The following is a 19,079-nucleotide window of genomic DNA, read 5'->3' as shown; positions in this document are numbered from 1 at the left end:
ATAGGGGTATCTGGGTGTCTCAGTCGTTAAGCATCTGCCTTCAGCTCAGGGCGTCTGCCTTCAGCTCAGGGCATGATCCTGGAGTCCTGGGATCGAGCCCCACGTCAGGCTCCTCCACTGGGAGCCTGCTTCTCCCTCTCCCACTCCCCCTGCTTGTGTTCCCTCTCCTTGGCTGTCTCTCTCTCTGTCAAATAAATAAAAATTAAAAATCTTTTAAAAAACCAAAAAACAAAACAAACAAACAAAAAAACAAAACAAAGGCCTCCATACAAAGCAAACTTTGCCTTTGCAAAGCCTTTATATTGGGATCCCAAAGCCCCACCCTGATTAGGTTTCTGCAAGAGGCAGTACCAGAGGAAGATGTACCTTTCTGTCCTTGAATAGAAAAATCCCATTCTCAATCTCCAGAAGCAATATAATGCAATCACCCCTCTGTTTTTCATTCATCCTGGTGTTATTTTTACACAACATGCAGGGAAAATTTTTGTGTGAGTTTCTCAGTTCCCACACTCTACTCCCATTCCCACTCCAACATTTGACTATATTTCAAAATGATATTTGAATATAGGTCCTTCCCTTTGGTGTTAATTTCAGTCCTGCCCTGTGGCCTAGGATCTGATACTCTCTCCTCTTTAGGATGGCCATTAAAATCTTTTCAGTCTTGTTCCTTTTCCCTTAGTCTTCAGAGGTTAAGGAGATGTTTGAAATAAAAATGTGAATGATCATATTCAGTTCTGCATTTAGGGGGATGTGATATATAAAAATGATTTGATGAAAGCAATGTGATCAAAGTCACATCGGCTCTCAGGAGATCACAACTGAAATGATGACTTAGTTTGACAATATGAGGCTTCTTGACATTGTTTTTAAAAATCTGTTTTCTGGGACTCCTGGGTGGCTCAGTCAGTTAAGCATCTGCCTTCGGTTCAGGTCATGATCCCAGGGTCCTGGGATCAAGCCCTGAGTCTGGGCTGTCTGCTCAGTAGAGGTTCTGTTTCTCCTTCTCCTTCTCCCTCTGCCTGCTGTGCTCTCTCACTCTCTCTGTCAAATAAATTAATAAAATCTTTAAAAACTTAAAAAAGAAATCTGCTTTCTGGGGTGGCTCAGTTGATTAAGTGTCTGCCTTCCCCTCGGGTCAAAAATCCCAGGGTCCTGGGATCTAGCCCCGCCTAGGGCTCCCTGCTCAGTAGGGAGCCTGCTTATTCCTGCCCCTCCGCCCACCTCATGCTTTCTACCTGGCTTGCTCGCTCGCTCTCTCTCTCTATCAAATAAATAAATAAATAAAATCTTTTAAAAAAAGAAAAAATCTACTTTCCACCTCTATTTAAGATGTTTATTTCTAAGTAATTTCCAATGACTAATTTATTCTCTGAATATATCCAACAATGGGACATTATCAATGAACCATAAATTAATGAGATTTTTCAGTCATTAGATTTCCAATACAGTATGTAAATATGAACTAATTTTGGATTATTCAACTTACACATATACATAGACACAGCCAAATTTATACTTATTACTTCTTTCTTACTACTTCTACAGCAAGCATTGATGAGACCATAGCTCTATTTGTTCGATGAACACAGTTTACCTAAGAGGAGTTCCTGCTACTTTCCTAAATGAAACAAACACAGTATCATAACTTTAGTTTATCAGCAAACTGAGGTTGTTTCCATGAAATCATCTCATTTGCCAAACTTAAAATTGACTCTATTACTTCCACCTTTTCATAGTTTAAGCTATTGTGTCATCTGATCTTACTATTATATTTTTGGGATAATTTAATGATTTATTTTTGGTCTGATGTTTTATTCATTCTTTAGCTATTTCTAGAGATTATAAAGACTCAGAAAGTAGTTTCCAGGTGTCATAATTTTTACTTTGTGTAGATTATAAAAATGACTTATGAGAATCTTATTTTTTGAATGAATATATTACATTCTATTCTACAAGTGGCACTATGTGAGTATGTCAGAGGAAATATTTGGCAATTTATATGTAGATAATGCATTGAATAATTTGGAAAAGAACTTGTATTTGAGTGTTGGGAAATGATTTCAGAAACGTCAGTTTCCTGACAGAGAGTTAGAGATAGCAACAGTGAATGGGCTTGCAGAAAGCAACACTGGTAACTGTGGAGAAATGTCAGAAATTAGAGGGACAGTGCATTTCCAGACTAATGAGTCTAGAAATGAGGACCAAAAGAATGTGTTTTACACAACAAAATTTCAAAAACACAGGGTGTTTTCTGGTGCTGATTGTTATTCCGTGATAGTTAAATCATTTCACCATGGAAACGAAGGCTTGATAATAGTTCCAAAGGACCTGAGAACGTGCTGCTATTCTCTTCTCCTTAATGGTTGTTTTTAAATACAGGTGTGTCTATAATAAAGATAGGACGACAAATTAAAAAGCTTAGTATATTCATGTAAGAAAATTCTGGTTATAATCTCGTCCAATTTTACAAAGTTTATGTCCATTAATTCTCATATATTCAGAAATTGATTTCAGTGATGGATTCTGTTTGAAATAAAGAACATCAAAGGAGAAAATTTATAGTTTCATGACTGTGTCGTATGTGTGCACGTTTTTGTGCATTTTAATGAACGTGTTGCAATAAAGGCATTTTTCAGGATCGTGGATGAGGGAGAGAAGACATACACATCAGTGGCATTATATATATTTCTTAATTTTATCAATTTTTAAAAACTTTTTATTCTCTCCTTTAAAAATGTTGTTTTACTAACCATTAGCTGACAGACTGTTCCTGGAAACTGTAAGTTCACCGGAAAATGCTTGTTGATGGAATTAAGATAGTTGCTTAGAAAGCAAGAGGTTCTTTTTGCCTCTTGTACTCTTGGAGAGTAATCGCTTGCTGATTTTAATTGGGTCAAAGATGGGAGTTCTGGCTCCAACATTAAGTAGCAGAGTGATTTTGTACACGAAATCATGATGGGATGGTCTTGACACTTAAATGAAATAATGAAGGTAGAAGAGCTTAGTGAACTGCGCTTTGTCAAACCAATCGCTGGCTAGTCACAATACTGATTGATTTTTCAGACCAATCATGACTCACTCCCGCAGCTACAGATTGGATCACACTCCTGAAGTCCAAGCTTTTTGGAGGAAATGAACACCTCAACAAAACTGAGTTTCTTTTATACAGGAGGAAGAGAGTTGGAAACGCTGATGCCTGGTTGGGTAGGTAACCAATGAAGTTTTCTTATAGCAATTTTTTATTTATTTATTGCAAGTAAAGAAATATATTTAGCAACTGGATATCATATCACTAGTGAGCATGGATTTAACTAGCAAGGTAATTAATGCGGTGATAAGGTTACTATTTGGTCATATGTATCAGCAGCCACAATAGCGGCTAGGTTTTAACTGCCTAGTATATATTTAGTTATGGGAATTGCTTTTAAATTTATCTTCAAAAACTTTAATAACATTAAAATGAATCATTTTTATCAATATGCTCAAGACTATGGAATTCTTATGGCCTGTGCCTCTCTGATTAAGGTATCTTGTTACTAGAATAACTTTCAGAGTAGAGGAGATGCTCTCTTTTTATCTATATAAGGCTAGTTTGCACATGGCAGAAGTGTTTTCTTGAACAGGGTTTTGGAATGAATTGCTGAACCACGTGGCAAACCCTCACCTCTCCTTTTTGGGAAATGAATATGTTCCTTAAAATATTCTTGCCTTATCTCAAAGAGCTACTCTTTACAAAGTGACATAAACGGTCCACAGATGTTATTAGCAAAATGTGCACAGAAATCTATTGTGTATAAAAATATTTGTTCATGCCTCTATCTACAATAGCTTATTTTTTTGGTCCTATATCTTAGTTATCCTTTATCCATTTTATTCTTTTTATTATCAACTGATTTTAAACAAAGCTGATACTGACTTCATTTGAGTCAATGAACTTATTAGCATGTTCACAATATAAAAATGAAAATTTGCAAGTAAAACTCAGGAGTGTTAAAGTTAGGATTACAAGTGATCAAAAATTGAGACCTATCTCAGTAACAGACCCAGTTTAGTCAATTCCAAAACACAATGCACTTTTATATGTCAAAATAACATATGACTTCACCATGAAGCAAGACAAACAATCTTCTGTTCTCAATCATTTAGATTGATTTGTAGAACATGCAAGGGGGGGAATTATCTTTGTTTAAATTTGGGCAGGGAGAATTTTAGTAACAGACACATTATTCTACCGTTGGCAAGCACAGGAATTGCTTAGTATTTTCCTCTGGCTCTTCAAAGAATCGTTCTTAGAATTTTTCTTCAAGCTATGAAGTGGAGTCACCTAGGCCTGGGCACTCTTGAAAGCAAAATCACTTAGAAAGTAATATTTTGTGTGAAGAGAAGAAATATTTCTTTTTTTAACAATTCTTTTAAAAAAATTTTTTTTGTATTATATTATGTTAGTCACCATACAGTACATCCCTGGTTTCTGATGTAAAGTTCCATGATTCATTAGTTGTGTATAACACCCAGTGCACCATGCAATACGTGCCCTCCTTACTACCCAACACCAGTCTATCCCATTCCCCCACCCCCTCCCCTCTGAAGCCCTCAGTTTGTTTCTCAGAGTCCATAGTCTCTCCTGCTTCATTCCCCGTCCTGATTAACCCCCTTTCTTTATCCCTTTCTTCACCTACTGATCTTCCGAGTTTTTATGTTCCATAGATGAGAGAAATCATATGATGATTGTCTTTCTCTGCTGGACTTATTTCACTTAGCATTATCTCCTCCAGTGCCATCCATGTTGCAGCAAATATTGAGAACTCGTTCTTTCTGATGGCTGAGTAATATTTCATTGTATATGGACCACGACTTCTTAATCCAGTCATCTGTTGAAGGGCATCTCGGCTCCTTCCACGATTTAGCTATTGTGGACAATGCTGCTATGAACATTGGGGTGCATATGGCCTTTCTCTTCAGTACGTCTGTATCTTTGGGGTAAATACCCGGCAGTGCAATGGCTGGGTAATAGGGTAGCTCCATTTTTAATGTTTTAAGGGACCTCCACACTGTTTTCCAGAGTGGCTGTACAAACTTGCATTCCGACCAACAATATAGGAGGGATCCCCTTTCTCCACAGCCTCTCCAGCAATTGTTGTTTCATCCCTTGTCAATTTTTACCATTCTAACTGGTGTAAGGTGGTATCTCAGTGTGGTTTTGATTTGAATTTCCTTGATGGCTAATGATTTTGAACATTTTTTCATGTGTCTGTTAGCCATTTGTATGTCTTCATTGGAAAAGTGTCTGTTCATATCTTCTGCCCATTTTATGATTTATTTATTTGTTTCTCCCGTATTGACTTTGAGAAGTTCTTTGTAGATCTTGGATACCAGTCTTTTATCTGTAGTGTCATTTGCAAATATCTTCTCCCATTCCGTGGGTTGCCTCTTAGTTTTTTTGACTGTTTCTTTGGCTGTGCAGAAGCTTTTTATCCTGATAAAGTCCCACAAGTTCATTTCTTCTTTTGTTTTTCTTGCCTTTGGAGATGTGTCATGAGAAAGGTTGCTGTGGCTGATGTCGTAGAGGTTGCTGCCTATGTTCTCCTCTAGGATTTTGATGGATTCCTGTCTCACATGGAGGTCTTTCATCCATTTGGAATTTATCTTTGTGTATGGTGTGAGAGAGTGCTCAAATTTCATTCTTTTACATGCAGCTGTCCAATTTTCCCAGCACCATTTATTGAAGAGACTGTCTTTTTTCCACCGGATGTTTTTTCCTGCTTTATCAAAGATTGGTTGCCCAAAGAGCTGAGGTTCCATTTCTGGGTTCTCTATTCTGTTCCATTGGTCTATGTGTCCTTTTTTGGGCCAGTACCATGCTGTCTTTGTGATCACAGCTTTGTAGTACAGCTCGAAATCCATTATTGTGACGCCCCCAGCTTTGTTTTTCCTTTTCAACAATTCCTTGGTGATTCGGGGCCTTTTCTGTTTCCATACAAATTTAAGGACTATTTGTTCCTGTTCTTTGAAAAATGTTATCGGTATTTTGATCGGGACTGCATTGAAAGTATAGATTGCTCTGGGTAGCATGGATATTTTCACTCTGTTAATTCTTCTGATCCATGAGCATGGAATATTTTTCCATCTTTTTCTGTCTTCCTCAATGTCTCTCAATAGTGATTTATAGTTTGTAGAATATAGGTCCTTTACATCTCTGGTTAAGTTAATTCCAAGGTAAAGTATGGTTTTTGGTGCTATTGTAAATGGGATAGATTCCCTAATTTCTCTTTCTTCAGTCTCATTATTCGTGTATAGAAATGCAACTGATTTCTGAGCATTGATTTTGTGTCCCGCCACATTACTGAATTGCTCTATAGCTTCTAGTAGTTTGGGAGTGTATTCTTTTGGGTTTTCCATATAGATGACATGATAATGTCATCTGTGAAGAGCGACATTTTGACTTCTTCTTCTTTGCTGACTTGGATACCTTTTATCCCTTTTTGTTGTCTGATTGCTGTTGCAAGGACTTCTAGTACTATGGAATAATAGTGGTGAGAGTGGGCATCCTTGTCGTGTTCCTGATCTTAAGGGAAAGGCTTCCAGCTTTTCCCCATTGAGAATGATATTTGCTGTAGGCTTTTCATAGATGGTTTTTATGAGATTGAGAAATATACCCTCTATCCCTACACTCTGAAGGGTTTTATTCAGGAAAGAATGCTTTATTTTGTCAAATGCTTTTTCTGTATTTATTGAGAGAATCATATGATTTTTTAATTTTTCCTTCTGTGTAAAATCTTAGACCCCGATCCATTTGCGAATGTTGAACCACCCTTGCATCCCAGGGATGAATTCCACTTTTTCATGATGGATAATCCTTTTAATGTACCGTTGGATTCTATTAGCCAGGATCCTGTTGAGATTATGGCATCCATATTCATTAGGGAAATCGGTGTGTAATTTTCCTTTTTGATGGGGTGTTTGCCTGGTTTGGGGATCAAGGTAATATTGGCCTCATAGAATGAGTTTGGTAGCTTTCCTTTTGTTTCTATTTTTTGAAATTGCTTTAGGAGAATAGGTATTATTTTTTCCTTGACTGTTTGGTAGAATTCCCCAGGAAAACCGTCCGGGCCTGGAGTTTTGTTATTTGGAAGGTTGTTTATCGCTGACTCAATCTCTTCCCAATTAATTGGCCTGTTTAAAAAATCAATTTCTTCCTGTTTCAGTCTTGGTAGTTTATAGGTTTCCAGGAAGGCCTCCATCTCTTCCAGATTGCTTAATTTATTGGCAAAAAGGTGTTAATAAAAGCTTCTAATAATCCTTCCAATTTCATTGGTGTTTGTTGTGACCGCTCCCTTTTTTTTTTAAATAGAGTTCTTTTTTTTTTAAGATTTTTTTTTTATTTATTTATGTGACAGACAGCCAGTGAGAGAGGGAACAGAAGCAGGGAGAGTGGGAGAGGAAGAAGCAGGCTCCTAGCCAAGGAGCCTGATGTGGGACTCGATCCCGGAACGCCGGGAACACGCCCTGAGCCGAAGGCAGACGCTTAACGACTGCGCTACCCAGGCGCCCCGTGACCGCTCCCATTTCATTCATAATTTTATTAATTTGGGTCCTTTCTCTATTCTTTTAGATAAGTCTTGCCAGTGGTCTATCAATTTTATTGATTCTCTCAAAGAACCACCTTCTAGTTCTGTTGATCTGCTCTACTGTCCTCCTGGTTTCTAATTCATTGATTTCTGCTCTAATCTTGGTCAACTGCTTCTTCGTGCGTGGATTAGGTTGTCCCTCTGTTGTTCCAGCTCCTAGAGGTGAGAATATAAAAACTGCATTTTAGATTTTTCTATTCTTTTGAGTGAAGCTTGGATAGCTATGTATTTCCCCCTAGGGCTGCCTTTGCAGTATCCCATAGGTTTTGGACCATTATGTTTTCATTCTCATTGGTCTCCATAGAATTTTTAAATAGATTTTTGATTTCCTGGTTTATCGAATCATTCCTGAGCAGGAAGGTTCTTAGTCTCCAAGTGTTTGAGTTTCTTCCAAATTTTTCCTTGTGGTTGAGTTCCAATTTCAAAGCGTTGTGGTCTGAGAATATGCAGGGAATAATTTCAGTCCTTTGGTATCGGTTGAGAACTGTTTTGTGTCTGAGAAAATGGTCTATTCTTGAGAATGTTCCATGGGCATTGGAATACAATGAGTATTCATTGGTTCTGGGGTGTAGTGTTCTATATATATGTGGTCCAACTTGTCAAGTATGGCATTCAAAGCCCTTGTTTCTTTGTCGATTTTTTGCATGGGTGTTCTGTCTATTGCTGATATAGGAGTGTTGAGGTCTCCTACTATTAATGTATTTTTATCTATATAACTCTTTATTCTGCTTAAGAATTGCCTTGTGTAACATGCTGCTCCCCTGTTCGGTGCATATATATAATTGTCATATCCATTTGCTGGATACATCTTTTAAGAATAATATAGTGCCCTTCTGTGTCTCTAACTATAGTCTTTAGTTTAAAATCCAATCTGTCTGATGTGAGAATTGCTACCCCAGCTTTCTTTTGAGGTCCATTGGCATGAACAATGGTATTCCATCACCTTACTTTCAGTCTGAATGTATTTAGGTTCAAAATGAGTCTCTTGTAGACAGCAAATGGATGGGTCATGTCTTTTTATCCAATCTGCAACCCTGTGGTATTTAATGGGAGCATTTAGGCTATTTACATTGAGACGGAATATTGAGAGATATGATTTTAATGATGGCATGTTGCCAGTATAGTCTTTGTTTCTATCGATTGTGACTTCCCGTTCTGTATCACTCTTGGGGCATTTTACCTTTATAAAACCCCCATTAATATCTCATGTAGGGCTGGTTTCGTGGTTATGAAATTGGTCACTGACTGGCGATTCTGGAAGGTCTTTATCTCTCCATCAATTCTGAATGACAGCCTTGCTGGATAAAGGATCCTTGGCTGCATGTTTTTCTCTGAAAGAACTTTAAAAATCCCCCCCACCCTTTCTCTCATTCCAGGTCTGTGTAGACAGGTCTGACATAATTCTGATACCTTTGCCTTGGTACATGAGAAATTTCTTTTCCCTGGCCACTTTCAATACTGTATCCTTGGTTCTAATGTTTGTGAATTACACTATGACCTGACGTGGCGTAGGTTTGTCGTGGTTGAGCTTGGGAGGGGTCCTCTCTGCCTCTTGGACACGAATAATTGTTTCCCTTGCTAGAGTAGGGAAGTTTTCAGCTACAATTTGTTCAAATATCTCTTCCAGACTTCTGTTTTACTCCACCCCCTTGGGGATGCCTATGATTCTGACATTGGAACGTTTCATTGAGTCAGTAATCTCCTGTAACCTACATTCTTGAGTGTGGATTTTTTTATATCCAGCTCCTATTTTAGTTTTGTCTTGTGCTAAGCCATCCTCCAATTCGCTGATACGTTTTTCTACCTCATTCACCCTGGCCGTCAGAGCCTCTAGTTTTGACAGCATTTGGCTCATAGAATTTTTAATTTCTGCCAGATTCGCTCTCATTCCCACCCTTAGAGATTCTATATTCTCATTAACATTTTCATCAATACTTTTTTCAAGTTTACACATCATCTTGACCATTGATACTCTGAACTCCATTTCTGATAATTTGGTTATATCCATATCCATTAGTTCTGTGGCAGAGGCCACAGACTCATTGTCTTTTCTTTGCTGGGGGAGGGATTTCTCCTTCTCGTCATTCTGATGAGGAGAGGTTGCGGGGTTGTCCAGAGCCCAAATTATTGACCGGGATCCTGGCCGTGCGCCCTCGTTTTATAGGGACCTTGGGATGTGGGCTTCTTGATTTTTCAACCTGCCTTCTCGGGGAGGGGCCTGCCATGCCGATACTCAGGCAACCCTGTTTGGGTAGAGTCTCCATGTCCCCTGCGAGGGGGCTTGGGGGTAGGCACACTGTAAGCCAGTATTTCCAGGCTTTTCTTCTCTGGCAGCTTTCTCTGGTGGCTTGCTGTTCCTCTTCTGAGAGTCAGATCAGCAGTGGCCGAATCTCAGCCTCTGTCTCAGAACAGGGATCACGGACCATTCTCCACTGATGTTCTAGCCACTTTAATTCTGTTTCAGTTGGTACTGCTCAACCCTGCAGTGTCCTGGGATTGCACCCCACAGCCGCCATCCCAGCCTTCACTTCCAGGGCCAGCGCGTCTCTGTTCTTTGTGTTTCTAACACCGCCAGCCACCAGCTGCCAGCTGCCAGCTGCCAGCTGCCCCTGGGAGCTCTGGAGCTCCCGTTCTCAGTCTGGTTCCAGAGAGCACACTGGAGCTCCGTTTCATTCTGGTGGCGCGTGTTCCCCGGCTCACGGTCTCAGTCTGCTGTCTCACGGGTCCATCCGTGAGTCTGCCGGCTCCCCCGTGCAGGTTGCTACCGCTCCCTGGCACCAGAATGCGGTGGCTCCCCCCCCTTCCGTTTATCTTCCGATATCTGTGCGCGGTTTCACGGTTCCCTGCTTCGTATCTCAATACTCATCGCTGGAGATGTTCATTTGTAGAGATCCAGATGTATCTTCCATGGATGTTCAGGTTGGTCTGGTACCTATCCTACTTGAGCCAGTTGACTGGCTGAAAAAGGGGTCCCCTACTCCTCAACCATCTTAACTCCTCTTTCAAGAGAAGAAATATTTCATAAGAACAAAAAGCTTGAATGTTTCCTTTCTAAAATTTTGAAGTCACTGATAGTTTGTATCACTTCAGATATTAAGTCAACTCAGAAACTGGTTGGGACTATGCTAAGTGAAATATGTCAAGCAGAGAAAGACAATTATCATATGGCTTCACTCATTTATGAAACATAAGAAAAAGCAGGAAGATCGGTAGGAGAAGGAAGGGAAGAATGAAGGGGGGATAACGGAAGGTGGATGAACCATGAGAGACTATGGAATCTGGGAAACAAACTGAGGCTTCAAGGGGAGGGGGCTGGGGGATTGGGATAGGCCAGTGATGGGTATTAAGGAGGGCTCATATTACATGGAGCACTGGGTGTTATACACAAAAAAATGAATCATGGAAGACTACGTCAAAAACTAAGGATGTACTGTATGGTGACTAACATAATGTAATAAAAAATTATTAAAAAAAAGAAATTGGATGAGAATTTTATTTTTATTTCTTATTTTTTATTTTATTTTTTAATACTTTTTATTTTGTTATATTAGTCACCATACAGTACATCCCCAGTTTTTGATGCAATGTTCCATGATTCATTATTTGTGTATAACACCCAGGGGACCATGCAATATGTGCCCTCCTTAATACCCATCACCAGCCTTTCACAAACCCCACCCACCTCCCCTCTGAAGCCCTCAATTTTTTTCCCAGAGTCCATAGTCTCTCACGGTTCATTCACCCTTCTGTTTATCCCCTTTCATTCTTCCCTTCCTTCTCCTACCAACCTTATATCTTATGTTGCATAAATGAGTGAAACCATATGATAATTGACATTCTCTGCCTGACTTATTTCACTTAGCATAACCTCCTCCAGTCCCATCCATGTTTCAGCAAACGCTGGGTAATCATTCTTTCTGAAGGCTAATATTCCATTGTAGATATGGACCGCATCTTCTTAATCAAGTCATCTATTGAAGGGCATCTTGGCTCCTTCCACGATTTAGCTATTGTGGACAATGCTGCTATGAACATTGGGGTGCATATGGACCTTCTCTTCACTACGTCTGTATCTTTGGGGTAAATACCCAGTACTGCAATGGCTGGATCATAGGGTAGCACAATTTTTAAATTTTAAGGGACCTCCACACTGTTTTCCAGAGTGGCTGTACCAAATTGCATTTGCTCCAAAAATGTAGGAGGGTTCCCCTTTCTCCACATCCTCTCCAACAATTGCTGTTTCTTGCCTTGTGAATTTTTACCATTCTAACTGGCGTAAGGTAGTATCTTAGTGTGGTTTTGATTTAAATTTCCCTGATTGCTAATGATTTTGAACATTTTTTCATGTGTCTGTTAGCCATTTGTATGTCTTCATTGGAAAAGTGTCTGTTCATATCTTCTGCCCATTTTATGATTTGTTTATTTGTTTCTCGCGTATTGACTTTGAGAAGTTCTTTGTAGATCTTGGATACCAGTTTTTATCTGTAGTGTCATTTGCAAATATCTTCTCCCATTCCGTGGGCTGCCTCTTAGTTTCTTTGACTGTTTCCTTGGCTGTGTAGAAGCTTTTTATCTTGATGAAGTCCCACAAGTTCATTTTATCTTTTGTTTCTCTTGCTTTTGGAGATGTGTCATGAAAAAGGTTGCTGTGGCCGATGTCGTAGAGGTTGCTGCCTATGTTCTCTTCTAGGATTTTGATGGATTCCTGTCTCACATCGAGGTCTTTCATCCATTTGGAGTTTATCTTTGTGTATGGTGTGAGAGAGTGGTCAAGCTTCATTCTTTTGCATGTAGCTGTCCAATGTTCCCAGCACCATTTATTGAAGGGACTGTCTTTTATCCACTGGATGTTTTTTCCTGCTTTATCAAAGATTAGCTGCCCAAAGAGCCAAGGGTCCATTTCTGGGTTCTCTATTCTGTTCTATTGTTCTATGTATCTGTTTTTCTACCAGTACCACGCTGTCTTTGTGATAACAGCTTTGTAGTACAGCTTGAAATCTGGCAACGTGATGCCCCCAGCTTTGTTTTTCCTTTTCAACAATTCCTTGGTGATTAGAGGCCTTTTCTGCTTCCACAGAAATGTAAGGGCTGTTTGTTCCAGTTCCTCGGAAAACGTCATCGTTATTTTGATCGGCATAGCATTGAACGTGCAGATTGCTCTGGGTAGCATGGACATTTTAACTATCTCAATTCTTCCGATCCATGAACATGGAATATTTTTCCATCTTTTTGTATCTTACTCAATGTCTTTCAAGAGTGATTTATAGTTTCTAGAATATAGATCCTTTACGTCTCCGGTTAAGTTAATTCTAAGATAACGTATGATTTTTGGTGTTATTGTAAGTGGGATGGATTCCCTAATTTCTCTTACTTCAGTCTCATTGTTGATGTATAGAAATGCAACTGATTTCCGAGCATTGATTTTGTATCCCGCCACATTACTGAATTGCTCTATAACTTCTAGTAATTTGGGAGTGGCTTCTTTTGGGTTTTCCATATAAAGAATCATGTCATCTCCGAAGAGAGACATTTTGACTTCTTCTTTGTGATTTGGATATATTTTATCCCTTTTCGTTGCCTGATTGCTATTGCAAGGACTTCTAGTACTATGTTGAATAATAGTGGTGAGAGTGGGCATCTTTGTCGTGTTCCTGATCTTAAGGGAAAGGCTTCCAGCTTTTCCCTACTGAGAATGATATTTGCGGTAGGCTTTTCATAGATGGTTTTTATGAGATTGAGGAATGTACCCTCCATCCCTACACTCTGAAGGGTTTTAATTAGGAAATGATGCTGTATTTTGTCAAATGCTTTTTCTGCATCTATTGAGAGAATCATATGATTTTTGGCTTGTTCCTTCTGGATAAAATCTATGACACTGATAGATTTGCGAATGTTGAACCAAGCTTGCATCCCAGGGATGAATCCCACTTGGACATGATGGATAATCCTTTTAATGTAAAGTTGGATTCTATTAGCCAGGATCTTGTTGAGGATTTTGGCATCCATATTCATTTTGGAAATCGGTCTGTAATTCTCCCTTTTGATGGGGTCTTTGCCTGGTTTGGGGATCAAAGTAATATTGGCCTCATAGCATCAGTTTGGTAGCTTTCCTTCTGTTTCTATTTTTTTGAAATAACTTTAGAAGAGTAAGTATTCTTTCTTCTTTGATTGTTTGGTAGAATTCCCTGGGAAAAACGTCCAGACTTGGTGTTTTGTTTTTTGGAAGGCTTCTTTTTTTTTTAATCACTGACTCAATCTCTTCCTAATTAATTGTCCTGTTTAAAAAAATCAATTTCTTCCTCTTTCAGTCTTGGTAGTTTATAGGATTCTAGGAAGGCCTCCATCTCGTCCAGATTGCTTAATTTATTGGCATAAAGCTGTTGATAAACGTTTCTAATAATCCTTCCACTTTCATTGGCGTTTGTTGTGACCTCTCCCTTTTCATTAACAATTTTATTAATTTGGGTCCTTTCTCTATTCTTTTGGATAAGTATTGACAGCGGTTTCTCAATTTTATTTACTTTTCAAAGAACTAGCTTCTAGTTCTGTTGATTGGCTCTACTGTGCTCCTGGTTTCTACTTCATTGTTTTCTGCTCTAATCTTGATCTGCTTTCTCATGTGTGGATTAGGCTTGTTCCTCTGTTGCTGTTCCAGCTTTTGAGGTGAGAATATAAACTGCATTTTTGATATTTCCATTCTTTTGAGTGAGGCTTGGATGGCTATGTATTTTCCCCTTAGGACTGCCTTTGCAGTATCCCATAGGTTTTGGACTGTTATGTTTTTAATCTCATTGGTCTCCATAATTGTTTAAATTGATTTTTGATTTTTGGTTTATCAAATCATTCTTGAGCAGGATGGTTCTTAGTCCCCAAGTGTTTGAGTTTCTTCTAAATTTTTCCTTGTGGTTGAGTCCCAATTTCAAAGCACTGTGGTCTCAGAATATGCAGGGAATAATTTCCGTCTTTTGGTATCGGTTGAGACCTGTTTTGTGACCCAGAACATGATCTATTCTGGAGAATGTTCCATGTGCATTAGAATACAATGAGTATTCTTTGGTTCTGGGCTGTAGTGTTCTATATATATCTATGAGGTCCATCTGGTTTAGTATGGCATTCAAAGCCCTTGTTTCTTTGCTGGTTTTCTGCTCTGGTGCTCTGTCTATTGTTGATAGTGCAGTGTTGAGGTCCCCTACTCTTAACGTATTTTTATCTATATGTCTCTTTATTCTGGTTAAGAGTTGCCTTGTGTATCTTGCTGGTCCCCTGTTGGGGGCATAGATATTTATGATTGTCATATCCACTTGTTGGATACATCTTTTAAGAATAACATAGTACCCTTCTGTGTCTCTAACTATAGTCTTTAGTTTAAAATCCAATCTGTCTGATATGAGAATTGCTACCCCAGTTTTCTTTTGAGGTCCATTGGCATGAAAGATGGTATTCCATCCCTTTACTTTCAGTCTGAATGTATCTTTAGGTTCAAAATGAGTCTATTGTAGACAGCAAATGGATGGGTCATGTCTTTTTATCCCACCTGCAACCCTGTGGCACTTTATGGGAGCATTTAGGCCATTTACATTGAGAGTGATTATTGAGAGATATGATTTTAATGATGCCATGTTGCCAGTAAAGTCTTTGTTTCTATCGATTGTGACTTTCTGTTCTGTATCACTCTTGGGACCTTTTTACCTTTATAGAACCCCCTTTAATAACTCCTGTAGGTCTGGTTTCATGGTTACGAAGTTGGTCAATGGTGATTCTGGAAGTCTTTATTTTTCCATCAATTCTGAATGACAGCCTTGCTGGATAAAGGATCCTTGGCTGCATGTTTTCCTCTGAAAGAGCTATTAAAATGCCCCTCAACCCTTTCTCTCATTCCAGGTCTGTGTAGACAGGTCTGACTTAATTGCGATACCTTTGCCTTGGTATGTGAGAAATTTCTTTCCCCTGGCCGCTTTCAAAACTCTATCCTTGGATCTAATATTTGCGAATTGCACTATGACATGACATGGCGTAGGTTTGTCATGGTTGAGCTTGGGAGGGGTCCTCTCTGCCTCTTGGACACGAATGTTTGTTTCCCTTGCCATATTAGGGAAGTTTTCTGCTACAGTTTTTTCAAATAAGTCTTCTAGACATCTGTTTTTCTCTACCCCATGGGGATGCCGATGATTCTGACATTGGAATGTTTCATTGAGGCAGTAACGTCCCGTAACCTACATTCTTGAGTTTGGATTTTTTTGAGCCAATATTCCATTTTAGCTTTCTCTTCTACTAACCCATCCTCCAATTAGCCGATACGTCTTCTGCCTCATTCACCCTGGCCGTCAGAGCTTCTAGTTTTGACTGCATTTGGCTCATAGAATTTTTAATTTCTGCCAGATTCGCTCTCCTTTCTGCTCTTAGAGATTCTATATTCTCATTAATATTTTCATTAATACCTTTTTCAAGCCTACACATCATCTTGACCATTGTTACTCTGAACTCCATTTCTGACAATTTGGTCATATCCATATGCATCAGTTCTGTGGCAGAGGCCACAGACTCATTGTCTTTTCTTTGCTGGGGGGGATTTCTCCTCCTTGTTATTCTGATGAGGAGAGGTTGGGGCATTGTTCAGAGCCCAAATCATTGACCAGGACCAGGCATTGTGCACTAGTTTTATAGGGACCTTAGGGATGTGGGCTTCTTGATTTTTCAGCCTGCCTTCTGGGGGAGGGGCCTGCTGCACTGTTACTCAGGCAACCCTGTTTGGGTAGAGTCTCTGTGTCCCCTGCAAGGGGGGATGGGTTGGGCACAATGTGAGCTGATATTTCCGGGCTTTTATTCCCTGGCATCTTTCCCCGGAGGTTTTCTGTGACTCTTCTGAGTGTCAGAGCATCAGTGGCCATATCCTAGCCTCTGTCTCAGAACAGAGAGATTGCAGTCCACTCTCCACTGAGCTCTCTTGGCCACGTTAACTCTATTTCTGTCAGTGCTGCTAAAAACCCTGCAGTCTCCCAGATTGTCGCCCCAAAGTCACTCTGCCAGCCCTCACTTCTGGGGCCGGCACATCTCTGTCCTTTGTGCTTCTAACACAGCCAGCCCCCCCCCTCCGGTTACCGTGTGGTAAGTGGTAACTGAGCTCCCTGAGCTCCCTGTTTTAGTGTGGTTCGCATGTGGTCCGGAGCACTGGTTTTCAGTTTGGTCGCGCGGGCGCTCCCAAGCTCCTGGTATCAGTGCGATTCCAGTGAGTGCTCCGGAGCTCTGGTTTTCAGTCTGGCCACAGCTCCTGGTTTTAGTCTGGTTCCAGTGAGTGCTCCGGAGCTCCGGTTTTCAGTCTGGTCACACGCGCATTCCCAGGCTCATGGTTTCAGTTTGCTCTCTTGCGGGTGCTGGTCCACGAGTCCAGCCCGCTCTGCAGTGCAAGTGGCTATTGCTTCCCAGTGCCCGAGCTCATGGGTTCCCTTCCCCTTCCGTTTGTCTTACGAAATCTGTGTGGGGATTCACAGCTCCCCGCTTCGTACCTCAATATTCAGCACTGGAGTTGTTTGTAGAGATCCAGATGTATCTTTCTCATCTCAGCCTTATTTCGTGGGTTTTCAGGATGGTCTGGTAGATATCCAGCCTGACTCAGGGGACCAGCTGACAAAGTGATCCCCTACTCCTCTGCCATCTTTTCTTCTCCTTGCAGAAAGTGGTCGCTTTTCTGTTCGTAGAGTTTCTGCTACTCTTTTCTTTGTTCTCCAGTTGCGTTCATAGGTATTCAGAATGGTTTGGTAGCTCTAGCTGAATTCCTGGGACCAGACAAACTTTAGGTCTCCTGATCCTCTGCCATCTTGGACCCGGCATCCTGCTTGAGAATTTTAAAACTGATTTTGACTGGAATAGTCTTTTCTTTCCACAGTGGAGATTTCCATCAAAAAAGAAATAACCAATCTCGATATCAAATTGTTGGACAGTGTGAGAAGTTTGAGATGTAGACAAGACAGTCTAGATGCATCTTTGGGTTCTGAAGGATTAACTATTTTGCTGTGTGGAGAAGATCAAGACACATTACTGGTGATGACTTCACATCTGGAAAACAGTACTGGGAGCTGGATGTGGGCGACTCTTGGGAATGGGCTCTAGGAGTCTGTAAGGATCCTTGGATAAGGAAGAATGGCCCACTGATGGAATCTGAGGATAGGTTTCTTCTTCTATGTGTGAAGGAGGGTAATTGTTACAGTACCCGATCCACTTTCCCAGTGTTTGTCAGTAAGGAAACCTCTGGGCCAAGTGGTCTATTCTTTCATTTTTGATTCCATCTTTTTTTTCCATCTTCTTTAAATTAAAATAATCTCCATAACCCACTTCTAGAATACATGCTGTGGTTGCTCACCTGGCTTGGGAGTATGCTGGAGTTACAAAAATTTGTGAGTGTGTGATTCCCACTTAATGGTCTAGTGTAGGAACACAGAGTTTGCTCAGAATAGACAGACTTGGTTATCTACAATGCCCATGTCAATCTGAACTTTTCTTCTCCCACCTCTTAATCTAGTGTATCTTACACATCAATTCACCCTCAGAAGAAAAAAATATCTGTGTTTCAGGGAAATCTCCACTGACTCTCAGGGCCAAGATAGGCCTTTCTTTATATGAACTCCAAATATTTGGCCTATTTCTTTTACGATAGTGTAAATTGCAAGAGATAAAGAAATTGTTCACTGATGTATCGCCAACAGGTAACAGAGTGTCTAGGAGACAATGTGCCTTTAACAAATATTTCATGGGTGAAGCAATTAATAAATGAGTGAGATGGTTGCCTTATTGGCAGTAGGGTTTGATTGCAGTATGCTACTCAATAATCTTTGCTACAGTTTACGTAATATATACTCTGTTTGCCATGTTCCATTTCTGAAAGGGAGATAGTTTTGAAATACATGTGATTCCACACATTTGTGATTAAAAATTGAGGATAACCATTAGAAGAAATGCTATCAACCACTGAAAATGCCACAGATGAACCAATGGGGATAGGAAATGTTGAGGATGATAGAGGATGAAAAAGACCTTGGCCCATGGTTTTCAAAGTTTCATTCAGTTTCCCCAGCATCATAATCACCTGAGTTTTGTTTGAAATGCCAATTCTTGGCTCAAACCCAAGACCTACGGAATCAAAAATGTTGCATGTGGGGTGCCTGGGTGGCTCAGTAGGTTAAGCGTCTGCCTTCAGCTCAGTTCATGGTCCGAGAGTCCTGGGACTGAGTCCTGTGTCAGGCTCCCTGCTCAGTGGGGAGTCTGCTTTTCTGCCCCTCCCCTGGCTTGTGCGCTCTCTCTCAAATAAAATCTTAAGAAAGAAATTTTGCATGGGGGGGGGCTGAAATCCATGGTTTATCAGTCATTCCAGGTAATTCAGATGAATGCTCAGGTTTGAGAAACACTAAATGAGGCCGGTTTACAGATACGAAGCCTGAGTAAATTTCTTTTTTTTTT

At 40.1% G+C, this 19,079-nt stretch overlaps 1 protein-coding gene across 1 annotated transcript in view; it reads left to right on the top strand.

The window, feature by feature from the left end:
- The window catches only part of LOC148108303 (tripartite motif-containing protein 64C-like), a 95,265-nt gene that overhangs the window by 51,138 nt on the left and 25,048 nt on the right, over positions 1-19,079 (top strand). Inside the window, 1 exon segment of the mRNA XM_087871003.1 lies at positions 3,064-3,204. Within this exon segment, the coding sequence (XP_087727129.1) occupies positions 3,064-3,136 (73 nt within the window). The 3' untranslated portion in view covers positions 3,137-3,204.

The sequence above is a fragment of the Ursus americanus genome, chromosome 21 (genome assembly GCF_024610735.1).
Source record: "Ursus americanus isolate L20-20 chromosome 21, mUrsAme1.1.p, whole genome shotgun sequence".
In the NCBI taxonomy this organism is placed as follows: Eukaryota; Metazoa; Chordata; class Mammalia; order Carnivora; family Ursidae; genus Ursus; species Ursus americanus.
This window is presented reverse-complemented; position numbering and strand designations above follow the sequence as displayed.